The sequence below is a fragment of the Amblyomma mixtum genome, chromosome 7 (assembly GCF_055824585.1).
Source record: "Amblyomma mixtum isolate Tamu chromosome 7, ASM5582458v1, whole genome shotgun sequence".
NCBI classification, from domain to species: Eukaryota; Metazoa; Arthropoda; class Arachnida; order Ixodida; family Ixodidae; genus Amblyomma; species Amblyomma mixtum.
In genome coordinates this window covers 50217648-50231355 of record NC_143018.1, presented here as the reverse complement: position 1 = coordinate 50231355, position 13708 = coordinate 50217648, and the positions used below count along the sequence as shown (strand labels likewise).

At 45.7% G+C, this 13708-nt stretch overlaps 1 protein-coding gene across 2 annotated transcripts in view; it reads right to left on the bottom strand.

The window, feature by feature from the left end:
- Nucleotides 1–13708, bottom strand: part of Tgs1 (Trimethylguanosine synthase 1) — a 35846-nt gene that overhangs the window by 11302 nt on the left and 10836 nt on the right. Inside the window, exons 4-6 of one of the 2 annotated variants that reach the window (XM_089552555.1) lie at nucleotides 7617–9263; nucleotides 4062–4731; nucleotides 1564–1647 (exon numbers count right to left, since the gene is read on the bottom strand). In XM_089552555.1, the coding sequence (XP_089408681.1) occupies nucleotides 1564–1647; nucleotides 4062–4731; nucleotides 7617–9263 (2401 nt within the window). The remainder of the gene's footprint in view (nucleotides 1–1563; nucleotides 1648–4061; nucleotides 4732–7616; nucleotides 9264–13708) is intronic. The other variant, XM_089552556.1, reaches the window with a different exon arrangement.

The window sequence follows — 13708 nt, the reverse complement described above, 5'->3', positions numbered from 1 at the left end:
TTCTTTTTTTTTTTTTGCCACACGCATGTTACCACTCTCAAATACTGCTCTGTTTCATTGGGCATTGACCGAGCGCCTTGACCCGAATGCACTTGCAAAAGTCAAACATCCAGAAACAAGGCAAGCAACTTGTGTCTTGTCGACAGGACTTACTAAATTCAGAAAACAATCCGTCATTTCTATTTGCGTGACCGATTTTAACTAACTTAAACACAACAAAAGCTATTTGTCTCCGTAGTTACAAAATGATGGAACAAATGAGCAGATCTGTGCATGGAAAAAAAGGCTACACGCTTGCACCAAATGCAGCCGCATTCATGACATCATCATCATCATCAGCCTGACTACGCCCACTGCAGGGCAAAGGCCTCTCCCATGTCTCTCCAATTAACCCTGTCATTCGCCAGTTGCGGCCACCATATCCCCGCAAACTTTTTAATTTCATCCACCCACCTCACTTTCTGCTGCCCCCTGCTACGCTTGCCTTCTCTTGGAATCCACTCCGTTACCCTTAAGGACCAGCGGTTATCTTGCCTTCACATTACATCACTGTTACTTTTTCGCTTACGCCAGTTGAGTTTCACTGATTAAAGTAACAACACGATACCCATTTGTCACCATTTTCCAACTAACCCCGGTGTGTCTCTATGCACAATGGCAGTTGCCACCGACCATGATGAAAGAAAACGAGAGAGACCCTGAAGTCACTTTTGCTGAAGCCGGAAGCACAACCTCCCCCCATAACAACAAAGCTGTTGCTAACAGCGCATGAACAAAATGGCTGCCACTTCTTATCTGAGCACGGAAAAGAGTAAGCAAGCAGCAGGGCAGTAAGTACGGTCCCTACAGAAAGTGTCTGCACAAGGTCTCCTTGTTTATGTTTCTCCAGGTCTACTGCAGGGAGACACCACAGCCTCTCCAGCCATAGTAGCTACGACTCGGTTTGTGGCTGTTGCTAAAAACGACCGGGCAAAATGCGCACCCATGTGATTTTCATGCGCCCATGGACCAGGCGCACCCATGTGACTTTCGTCACCATCTATTCACAGACCGTGGTGACGATTTTTTTGGAAGATTGTCATCTTTTCCTTCTTTCATGCTGCTGGCTACTACGCACGGTAAAGGAAAATCTCGATGATGCGATTACGGATGATACAAATTTTGGTAAGGCTCAAGCATTTTTTTTTTCTTGTGCGCATGGTTTCCTCCGTAGCACAGAATTGGCGCCAGTAATTAAAGCGCAATTGCCCTCTATGGTGCAGTGTGGCATCAAAAAATCCTTACTGCACAACATGGTGCAAATGGTATAGGAGTTCCACCCTTGCGATATGCGATCATACTTTCAGGAGAAACAGTAATGAGAAGATTAGTCAAAGTGCGAACAGCAACATCATTAATAAAAATGAGGCAACTAGATCCCACAGTGCAGAAAACACTAAGGCTGCTGGAGTGATCAGCCAGTCAGTGAAATGCTGCACAGTGCTTGAATGCTGATGCACTACTCTGATCAAGGGAAAAAAAGAGCGATGCATGTGTTAAACCAGTGAACGAAAAACAACTTACTTGAGGCTTTCTTTTAGTGATATCCCGTAAGATATGAGCGCTTTGAATGCATCCTCTTCATCAGAGTTGATGTCCTCTTCATGACTGCAAGTAAGGAGCGCCATTAGCTAGCGTAACCAGCAGTACTTTCAATAACAACGTATGCACATGGACAGTCAGAACACGGTGTACATTTTAGTTGGGTATGGCAGGTTACTTTAAACTCTGGTCATCACAAAAACTGTTTCAAAAGCTCTTCATGTGCAATGCAAAAGCAGAGAGCGAAGTTTGGTTCTATGGAGCAGTGAAGAAAGCCATTTAAGGTACATTGAACTTTGGGAAAAATATGTACCCAATCTGGATGTTTCCTGTTGGCAAATCCTCAGAACTAAGATCTATGTCTCCCACAGCACATTCTATTAAACTTTCCTCTAAGGCGGACACTGGAGTAACGTATGATATGCAACTCTCTTGAGAAGTACCTGCCCTGAAAAGAAAGTCGGGAGCTCTTATGCCTCACTTACCGCATCGAAGGGAACTGATTACTTCGTTTTTTCGACTGTTGAACAGTAATTAATTAGTGAAATAAACTTTTACAATACCGCCTAACACTAAAATTGGTAAATACTCACAGTCACCTACCAACCAATTCTGAAAAGCATTACTGAAGCTTATGATTTCTCCAGCACATAATTTAATCAGGTTTGCCTAAGTGGTAGGCGCACAACTTATTATTGCCTTCAAACAGCAATACACAATGTCAGAGCTCTGGAAAGGCCGAGAAATGAAACCCGTAATACAAACGCTGATTACAGCTGCATCAAGTCAATTAGTTTTTACAAGGAACTGCGGACAATAACGATCAGCACTTTGACAAGACAGCAATGAATGTTCAGGGCAGTGACAACCTACTTTCTAGGGTGCTAATCATTTTCAGTGCAAAAAAAATGCTTAGTCTCTAAAGAGTTCAATTCCACAACCACTGTTAAAAACATTTTAAAAAATTTTTTGGGATGAATTTGTTTATCGCCCGACACATTTTTTTTTAAAGGGCAACTATGTTTTTTTTTTTACCTTTTCCAGCGCAAATTAATAATTTAAAATTTTACAATTTCGTGGCCGCAATCGGGGGAGTGTCTACGGGCAGCCTTTTGTGCGCGAAGTCACAAGCTGCATGCCCATCGATATTCGCTCCAAGCTTGCTGAAAGACAAAATTTCAAGCTTGTTTTTGGTCATTTCAGACGAATAATGATCCAAGCTGTCACACAGTCACCAGTTTAGCCAATCAATGCGCACAAGACAGGTTTTGTGATAGTACCCGTGACATCTTAGTTTGGTCAGTCGTGGCATCGTAATTTGGCAGGAATCCAGTTTCCGTCTTGGTTTAATTTTTGCGGCTTTTAAAATATGTTCGCTTCGTGTATCTAAAAAAGGGTTTTTTGTACCAGAGAGGGAGGACTCTATGAAATATGATATGATTATCAGCTCAAAATGTAAAAAAAAAAAAAAAACAGAATCTCCCTTTAAGTACACCAATGCGAGAGATGATTAAAAGTGAGCGTAATGGAGACTGCATGCCAGCAAAAGAGAGAAACTGAAAACAAACGTGGCTGACCAGAAAAAAAAAATGTTTCATTCACAACAAAAAAGAAGCAATCTTTCACAGAAAGCATTTTTAAGCAAGCATGCATACAAAAGCAAGCACTATCATGTTGTGAGAGGGCTGCCACTATTTCGTCATTTTAACTGTCAATGCCAACGCCAGTTCTCTTTCAGATTAAATTCTCTTCTTACATCAGCAAAAGAATGCAAGCGTTAATCACATATAACAAACTTCTTGAAGAAAAAATACACAACACATTCAACAACAGCTTTGTACACCGATATGTGATGGTGATGCTCCATTAGTAGCAAACTTATGTCACAAAACAATGCTTCAGGTCCTTTGCAACTTACTGCATTGATTTAAATAAACTTCCACATATTTTGTCCAATAGTAACATGCCTGATCTTAGCAATATAAAAAGAAATCTTTTCATTTTTACCATAACCTCACGACAAGTTTTTGTCAGTCATCAATTCCTTTAGATAATCGAGCCCTATTTATGGTTACACGGTAACAGCATATTGGCACCTCCTCGACATTTCTTGCTGCAACTGCTGTATTCACTCGCAAAATGAACAGAGCCTGTCACTTTTGTCGTTAGGAATTTTAGTTTTCTGAAAAAAAAAGAGACTTCATTACAAGCGTAATGACAGTTTTCCCTTTAATGCCCACACTGGCTTATGTGAGACCGTATGTGCATTAATAGAAGCAGAGTAATGAGACAAAGCTACCCAAGTTCCCAGCCCAAAAGCAGAACAGAAGTTATTCAAAAGCAAGGCACTCCAGCAAAAGATATTTGCAAACATCAGGCTGACAACCGTGGTGCTAATAGACATGCTTGAAGGTTTTTCTCTCATGCTTTCTAGTGGAAGTTAGAGCGCAAGTATTATGCAAGGCGCAAAAATGGTTCACCTCTTCTTTATCTTTACCGGTCTCTCATCTGGTGGCTCGTCACCATCATCACTGCTGCCATTTTTCGTGTTTCCGCCACCAGTACTGTCTGTAGAAGCACCGGCACCACCAGAAAAACCAGCTCCACCATCACCACTGGCGCACTGCGTTTCATGCGAGTCTGGTGAGGCACTTTGACCGCTGTTTTTAGAACCCGCTGGGCACTGTCGCACACCAACCGACTCCTGTCCGTCGCTTTGTGCCGATGCAGAGTTATCCGCACTCTCAGCGCCAACACACTCTTCAATGCACCTCTCACTTTTTGACTCGACAACGGACTGTTCTTCACAGATGACACGTTGATACTTCTCAAACTCAAGTCCACACACTCGAATGCAGTGGGCATTCCACAGTTTCTGCCACAAGCTCGCTTCTTGTTGTTCGGAACCGCTGTCAGGCAGCGAGGCTGGGATTTCGTCCGCTCTGGGGGAGGAACCGTACCTCCGAAGACATTCGTTGGCGTCTGGCAGTGTCTTGTCAAGCTTCACCGTTTTCAGAAACAGGGGCTCCAAGAACTCGGGGTAGGTTTCAGTCCACGAGTCCCACAGGAGGCTGCTCCCACAGCAGAGCCAGTATTCATCCCAGCTTGGCGTCTCTCCTGTCTTCAATTTTGATGGCTGCTTGGAAGCTGCTTGAAGACAACACACCCCATGTCAGATGCACCAGAAAAAAATTAAACGAAAAACACTTTCTTATTACTGAGAAGAATGGCACACACTGATAATGGTAGGTTAACACGTCCTGGTACCATGCAAAGAATCTACAACCTTTGTTGGCTCAATAATACCAGCTACCACATGGGACATTGTTCACAATAATGGGGAGTGAAGAACTGGGGTACTGAAGAGCTGGAAGGGTGTTAACACTCGATGGTACCCATCAACGATGGCTTCCTCATGCAACCTGGCAGGTGCTGGTTAAATTAATTATTAGTCGTGCGAGGTTGCTCAGGACAAGCTAGATCGCACAAGGCCCACCAGTGGCAGCACCAGTCATTCAAGGGCAGTGGCGCACCACACCACTTAACCACTGCACCACTGAGCCAGGAGTGGTGAAGACTCTAAGGGATCTATGAATGTCAATTAGAGACTGACCAATTCTGCATTTATGGGCATTAACCCATTAGCTATCGCGTCATGTCCTTAAAGGGGCCCAGAAACACAATCTTAGTTAACTGTTTTGCCTGTTGATTGCATACAGTGAGTTATAATGGTGCTATTAGCGTCTGTAATACCGCGTACATTCCGTTTTTTAATATTTTAATGTCCTCCCAAAAACAACTTCATGGCTCTGATGGTGTCGCCACACAGTGGCGGGTTTTTAGCAGCGGATATGACATCACATGGCGCGAGCTTGATGACCGGACAAACAGTAAATACCCTGAAAATTGTGTGAATAAATAGAGACACATTTTGTCACCTGTCTGCGTTTTATATTAGATCAACAAAAACAATTTGTTTGTCTTAGATAAAAGCCCTGCAAAGCAAGTAAAATAAAAATACACCACCAGGGGCGCTCTGGCATGGAAACCACGCTGCCAGTCTCACAGAGAGCAGGCAACCATGGAGTACAAACTTCCGCGACGTGCTCTGGCTGGCTGTTTTGATTGGTTGCGCCAGGTGCCGTCATTGGGAGAGCGAAATAGGAGTGGGAAGCCCCGCCAAAATCGAGTTGAGGGCAGCGTTTTGTTTGCTTGTATTTTGAAATTTCTTCACTGAATAACTTCCGTTCCTGTGCATCGATTCCTGTAATTCTTTTTAAGTCAGCATCTGTGTGACATAAAGAACCCACCTGAAGTATAGCCGGTATTCCCCCAGGCAGTGTTTCGCAGCCCCTTTAAGGCGAAGCGCGGGCTACGGTACAGCGGCCTGCCTTCACGAAGTTAGCATGCAGATCAGAAAGGATACGATGGCGTAGCGGCGGCGACTACAAAGAGCCATGCAGAGGTAGAATTGCCAGCTGTGTGGCATTGGGTTGTATCACGTCGCACTGAGAAGCAACTGCATTCACGGTGTGAGCAGGTAGGCTTAAGCCTTCACACATGTAAGCAGTCTTAAGAATCCCTGCAGACTTTTACGAATGACACGATCCACCCAGAGAAGACAGGCTTTAAAGAAATCCCCAACTCAATGAACCTTCTCTGATGTAATAACGACAGCCCCGGAGAACACGCAGAATTTCAAGGTTTTTCTGGAATTTCCAATTTCAGGCAAAGAGGTTTTGAAATGGTGCTGCTCCATATGGCAGCTTTCAATTTTCCTTCACCCTTCCACCTTTTGTAAGTCATGTTTACTATCGTAATTTGCGCACCCCTAATTCATTGCTCGCGTTTATAAAACAAAACTTTTATTCGCGTACTTTACAATCCCTGCTGCACCAGCACGCATGTGAGTGCACGCAATGTGATGAGTCATGTGGCTGCATCACCGTATGCAACTGCGAAAGGTGTGAGTGGTGAGGGGATGAACTGCGCACCGTTTAACAGGCTCGCTAGTTCTGGCAGTCGCTTTCCTGGAGGAATAATTGCAAGTGCAAACTTTTGGCAATCTCCAGCATGCGCCGGAATTCAAAACTACCAAACTGTTTGCTGTTCGGTTTGTCACTAGTCAGCAGGTTCGCATGTGATGGCACCGTTTTATCTTCATTCGCCGCTGACTCCCGGCTTTGCAACTGTACCATCGCATGTTTGTTTTGAGCTGCACATGCGCCGTCATGCCATCCCATGCCATGCCATGTCATGCCGTCATGCCATGCATGCGGTGTGGTTAGAAAGGAGTACACATCGACTCATACTTGGAGTCAACCATTTTTTCGGCCAGCAAGGGATGCGAGTTGGGGATCGATCTATGGACGGCATTATGTGGTACATATTGTACGTTATGACCTTCACGTTATGCATGTTATGACCTTATTTACACGCTATGCACACTCCCTTTTTGAAGTCTTAATTTTAAAAAAAATAGTATGCAACTTATGCGAGTAAATATGGTATTCACCACAATGATAGGGTACATCAAATGCACCAAAGATAGGAGTGCAACAAAATACACTGCACTCATGAGTGAGCTTAAATTACATAGCACGGTCAGCAACACTACAACATGCAGAGAGCTAATGTACGCTCAGCCTCCTCCCATAAAGTACAGAACAAGGTGTTATATTTTTTTAATTTACTGATTACTACATTTTCTCCTAGCACAATGGCTTCAATCAATAATGAACACACCCATTTCGTTTGTAAAAACAAATTCTTGCCAATATATAATGCTCGTCAAAATGAATGCACTCCTAAAATTTTCATTAAATTCTTTGGCAAGAAAAGTGCATTCATTATGCACATAAAAACAGCCCTATTTTTTTGCAACCAACTGGGCATGCTAAGGTCTTTTAAAACGCCACCAACTTGGCACTAAACTGATAGCAATTTCAATGCACCTTTGCTCGCCCAGTGCCGCCCACCTGGATGATTACTGCAATACAAACCATAAAAAGTGTAGTACTAAAAGGAATGCATACATTTTTTCTTCTTTGGTCTTTTCTTCTTGCCAGGTGCTGAAGCGAACTGCACAGGCAAGCCCATTTGTTTCATCAGCTTCTCATCACACTCGTTCTCAGGTAGGATGCTGATTCCCCCATTGACCCCACCATCACCAGGCACAAGCTGGCCACCATGCATCTCCTTGTCAACACTGCCACTGTTAGTGGCCACGCTTTTACCACCGTCCTCACAGCCTGCAGTTTCTGGACAAACTGCATCACAGATGTCTTTACCACTGTTACTGCTGTTGATGTCACAATGAGATGGTGAAGCACTGTTCATAGGCGAGTCACCATGAATATCCTTGTCAACACTACCACCGCTAGTGGCCACGCTTTTACCACCGTCCTCATCACCTGCAGTTTCCGGACAAACTGTATCAGAGATATCTCTACCACTGTTACTGCTGTTGATGTCACAATGAGATGGTGAAGCACTGTTCATAGGCGAGTCACCATGAATATCCTTGTCAACGCTACCACTGTTAGTGGCCACGCTTTTACCACTGTCCTCATAACCTGCAGTTTCTGGACAAACTGTATCAGAGACATCTCTACCACTGTTACTGCTGTTGATGTCACAATGAGATGGTGAAGCACTGTTCATAGGCGAGTCACCATGAATATCCTTGTCAACACTACCACCGCTAGTGGCCACGCTTTTACCACCATCCTCATCACCTGCAGTTTCCGGACAAACTGTATCAGAGATATCTCTACCACTGTTACTGCTGTTGATGTCACAATGAGATGGTGAAGCACTGTTCATAGGCGAGTCACCATGAATATCCTTGTCAACGCTACCACTGTTAGTGGCCACGCTTTTACCACTGTCCTCATAACCTGCAGTTTCCGGACAAACTGTATCAGAGACATCTCTACCACTGTTACTGCTGTTGATGTCACAATGAAGATTCGCCTGCCCTGTATCTGTAAGCCTGGATGCAGACAACTCTGTCTGATCGCCATTTGCCGTAGGAGTCTCTCCCTGACCAGGCTCCGAATACTGCGTGTAATCACCACTCTTGCTGTTTTGGCCGAACAAGCTGCAGTAATGATTGTACACTTCGACGTAATGGCTGTCCCAAACTTCCTTCCACAATTCGTCGTCCGTCTTGTCAGTTGCAGCCGCATCTCCACCGGATTGTGGATGATCTCCATCCAATGTGTCACTACCACGGTTGCTGCAAAGCGGCACCTGATGTTCATCTTGTCTGCCTTCACCTGTACTACTGCAGGTGTTATTGCTGTGTGACTGGTCAGGCCGGAAAGGTCCTTCGCCGCTTCTCTCCACCTCTGCTTCAGCATGGCTTTCCGCAACCTCGCCAGAAGACACACCGGTCGAATTCGCACCTCCGGCACATCCTCCCGCATCTGCACCTTCTAGCACGGTGCCCGCACAGCCTTCTTCTGCAGTCGGCTTGATGAGCTGGTCATTTGCTCCAGCCGCATCCTTTTCTAAGTACTCTGGGGCGATGTACTCGCCATACCGTTGCACCCAGGACTGCCAGACGAGGTTGTCACCATTCTTCTCCCAAAAGTTTTCCCAGTCGTCCACGACAGCCAGCGAGCTATGATCTTCTTCAGGCAACGTGTAGAACAGGTCCTCGTTTTCTTCCGTGGCATCTGTGAATAAGAAGAAGAAGAATGCAGCTTCATGTAGTTAAACTGTCACTGCTCACAGGGTCTGTGACCAGTTGATTGCTCATACCTATAAAGTGATTAAGGGCCATGCCTGTGTACAGGCTGCACCCTGTTCTCCCAAAGGAAATATTAATAAATAAGAAAGATCGTCATAACGACCGCACCCAACCTCTCAACTGCCCAGGCAGAAATAACCTTGAAATGCGAGCACACAAGAACTTTCAGGCACCGCCACCAGATGGCGCGCAAGGCCATCTGTCATCATCATCATCATCACTATTTTCCACCTCCACAAACTCCTGCTATCCATATCAGCATCAGTATCTGCTCAGACATGGCCGTTCTGGGCGGTTTCACCGGCATCCTGCAACCCCTGGACATCAGCATCAATCGGCCTTTTAAGAATGAATTCCGAAGGAAGTACATAGAACGGATAGCAAATGGCAATCCCGAGCAGATCACGACTGGGTAGCTCAAGAGGGCACCTCTCACAGCTGTGCTTGGCTGGATCTTGTCCGTGTGTGTGGAACTCCCTGTCTACAGACATTGCATCCTGCAGTTTCAAGGTGACTGGAATCTCGAACAACTTGGACAGCACTAAGACAACTTCTTGTGGGATGAACGCGCATCGGTACACAACACCTGCTCGGTGTCGAAAGAACAGGCAAGTGACGATGACTGAGCGTAGAATAAATGCCGCTCATTCCGGTTGGTGAGTTGTTTTTACTTGAAAAAAAAAAAAAGAAACAACTTCTTTTCACATAATGCATACATGGGCTGCACTCCAAAAATTGGCCCTCAAATCTGGAAAGAAAAGTGCAGCTCTTACACGTGTTTATACAGTGTTTAAGGAGTAATGCACCAGACTGGTCAGAAAAAAATGAAGACAGAGACAATTGTGAGGAACAAGAATGAGGTCTATCCAGTAGTCCCTAAGTGTTTGTCTTCATCTCTTTGAAACCAGACAGGTGCGTGTGCTTCCATAAACTTGTAGCTGATGCCTTATTTGTTCATAGAAGGCCATGGCCAAGTACTACACCAGGGTGGCCAAATCCTACTCTGGTGAGGGGGTGCACTGTCGGTTCTGGTCGCCGAGATCAGGCCTCACCACAGACCTGGTTATGCAATTACATCGACATACGGAGTTTTTTTTTTCAAAACCTGGTGGAAAACTGTGCAGCAGCAGGATATGAACCCCAGTCCTCTTGCACATGAGATGTATGCTCAACCTCTACATGATCGTTGCCTCAAATTACTAATGCAACCTGCATGGAAAAACTGACGAAGTAATTTTGCCTTTCAAAACCTTGGCTCACAGCAAGCAACAAATTTTGGCCATACCATTAACACAGCAAAGACACATTTTAATTACTATGCAAAGACAGAAGAGTGCCACTCCTCCATTTGCCAGCACTGCCAAAGAGCCCAGAGGATAGAGGATAATGAAAGAGTTCTACACTGGGTGTCGGTTCACTTCGTTCGTTTAAAAAAAAATTGGTGACTATAATGCAAAGAGAAGCGAACAGCACAAAACAAGTACACATAAAGGAGCTGACACAACGCAGGTGCTGATGAGAGGGAACGGAGAAGGTGTAAGGTGAGCAATGCGATGTTTTTGTTGCAATTCTCGCATCACCCAGAAGATCTGTTATCATCTAGAATGAGTTAGGTTATTTTTACGGATGTGCTGTGAATTGAAATTCTCAAATACGAATAGAATAGGAATATGAAGAAAAAAAATGGCTTCGAATGTAATTGAATATCTGTTCAGTACAAAAAAAATATTTTAGAAAATGATAAACAAGCAGTTATTTTTTTTCAGAATAGTATATGGTCTTTGCAACTAAAATAAACAAAATTAGACTTCCTCAGCACCGTATAAAAAAAAAACATGATGTGCACAGAAATGTTTATTACTTGATTAGACAGCATGACAGTATCCAACCTCTAAAGATGTCATGCAAACTGAAATCCATAAAGTGACAAGACTGCAACAAAAAATAACATGATGGACAGTAAAACCTCCCTAATTTTGAATTCAAGGGACTGGAAGAAATGCCCGGGTTATCCAAAGGTCAATTTATAAATTGCCTTGCGGCCCCCGGAAAAAAATGCTAAAAATGTGGAAATGCAGTAAAGCCTTATGAGGTGGCTCCATTCAGCCCGTGACGAGCGTCCAGTTTAGGCTTGCTGGAAGAACAACACAAATGTAAGCGAGGAGGGAACGCACATTGGCGTCGGAACAGCGAGACTGCTTCCAAAAAGGAAAAAGAAATGACCAGCGACACGTCACTCGGCATCTGAAAGCGGGGATCGGATTACCGGCGAATGCGCGCGGGGTTATAGAGGTGTGGGGTTTCAATGCACTATGCAACTGGTGGGATTTATACAGGATCCATGGGCGTCCGGAGGGGGGGGGGGGCAAGGGGGGGCGGCTGCACCCCCCTGGAAAATCACTCACTCGAACCGTGAGTGATGGCCGCACGCCAGGGGCGGTGGTGCGCTCAGCCAAAAGGGTAAAAGCAGCCCCGCTTCCACGCTTTGGGTCACATCTGCGAAATGCCGCGTCCGGACACGCGTCTTTACGCCGTTTTCAAACCACACCATCGTTAGCTCTGTTGAAGGGCGACCTGTTGCAGACATACAGCGGCACCGGCGAGCATGTGTTTCGAGCCGCCTTGAGATGGGTGCCTGTTTCTTTGATCTCTAGACAGATAGCGACACGGAGGCAGACAGTGCACAGGGCATCTTGTTTTCGCCTTCGTTACGCCGGCCACCGATGAACTCTTCAGGAGGGAAGGACAAATCAGCCGTGTCCACCCCGCTTTGTCGGGCTGCTCAGGGGCAAGCGGGCGATGAGTTGGCGCCGCCGCTCGCTGTCTCCTCCGATCCACGGGAGAGCGCAGTTCGGTAGAAGCGCAGCTTTCAGAATCTTCGGCAAAGGGGATTAGCTGCTTTTGTTCACGGCGACGCAGTCTCTAGAGGCGCCCCCACACCAGCGTTCCTTGCGTCTTCTCCGAAAACCAGCGCCTTTGGTCAACGCAGCCCGATGGCGCCTGCCTGGCTCGCCTGCCACTTCTGGCTGGGTCTCAAATCACAACAGCGCCCATGTACTTTGCGATGTCAGTGCATGGTAAAGAGACCCAGGTGGTCGACATTATCCGGAACTCTGTACTGCTCCGTCCCTCATAGCCTGAGTCGTTTTGGGGCTCTGAACCCCATAAAAACACACAAAACAAATTTTCCGACCGGAGTGGCGAGTGTCCCTTCCCCCCGGAAGTCACGCGGAAGTAAGCCCTTGCACGTGTGCGCGCCGCTGTGTTTGTGCTTCGGTGTTTTTAGTGGCCGGTTGTCAACGAAGCTGAAAACAACCGAGACAGCGGACGAGAAAACGACGAGCGGCGAGCAGTGTGTGTGCGGTTGCTCGACTGTGCGGATGCGCGAGCAAGATGGAGCGAGGTGTATGAAGCTGCGAGCGTGCACTTTTCTTGTAAATAAGTTTTCGTTGTATATATAGTCATCTTTTGTTTTCAACGTACGCGTTCAACCGTTTTTCCAATCAATGTGTATGATGAGTGTGCACCGAGAGCGTGTAATGAAGCACAGAAATGAATTTATCACCCGTGTAATCACGCAATTCGCCCAGAAAAATCCGAGGCGCCTACAGTTGCTGTTCAAGGAAGACTGACTGAGTGACTGTAGTTGCGTGTTTGTGACCATATTGTGCTGTGTGCTGGTCATCAATCCGGGTGAGTCGAGAACCCGTATGCAGCAAGACTGAGCACTCTCCTCCACGAAGTGACAGTATATTTTTGCATTTTTTATTAATTTTGATTGTTTCTTCGTTGATAAACTCCAATGTATCTCTCCTAGCCACGCTTTAATTTGCTGTTTGTAATTTTTCTTTCATGTGTGTATTTAACTTACTTTTTATTTATATATAAATAAATGAAATTACTCCGCAAATAGTGCCTTTTTGCTACGAACATACCCCCCCCCCCCCCCCCCCCCCTCCGGCGCCAACAACCAATGGGGCCCCCCCCTGCAAAAAATTCTGCGGACGCCCTTGACAGGATCGCTTGTCAGTTCAGACACCTCCACTTGCCCTTTTGGGAGCCTCGCGCAAAATTCCGCAAGTAGGCTTTCCCGCAAGTAGACCTTCCTGGATATCACAGTTGACCAAATGGGATAGCGGAGGTCGCACTTGGAGATATATGAAGGCGACAGGATTAATGGCATCGTTGTGGGCATTAAGTATGAGACATCTTACAGAACGATAATAATAACCATGCTTTCGCGCTGCGACTGTTCAAAGAGGGTCGGTGAGAAAGCTGTATAGCTTTCCTTTGTAGCCGCATGGCTGCGCTCAGGTGGATGTCAATGAGTAATTACTCCCTTATTTCGAAGAGGGTCGTCGGCCATCTTGT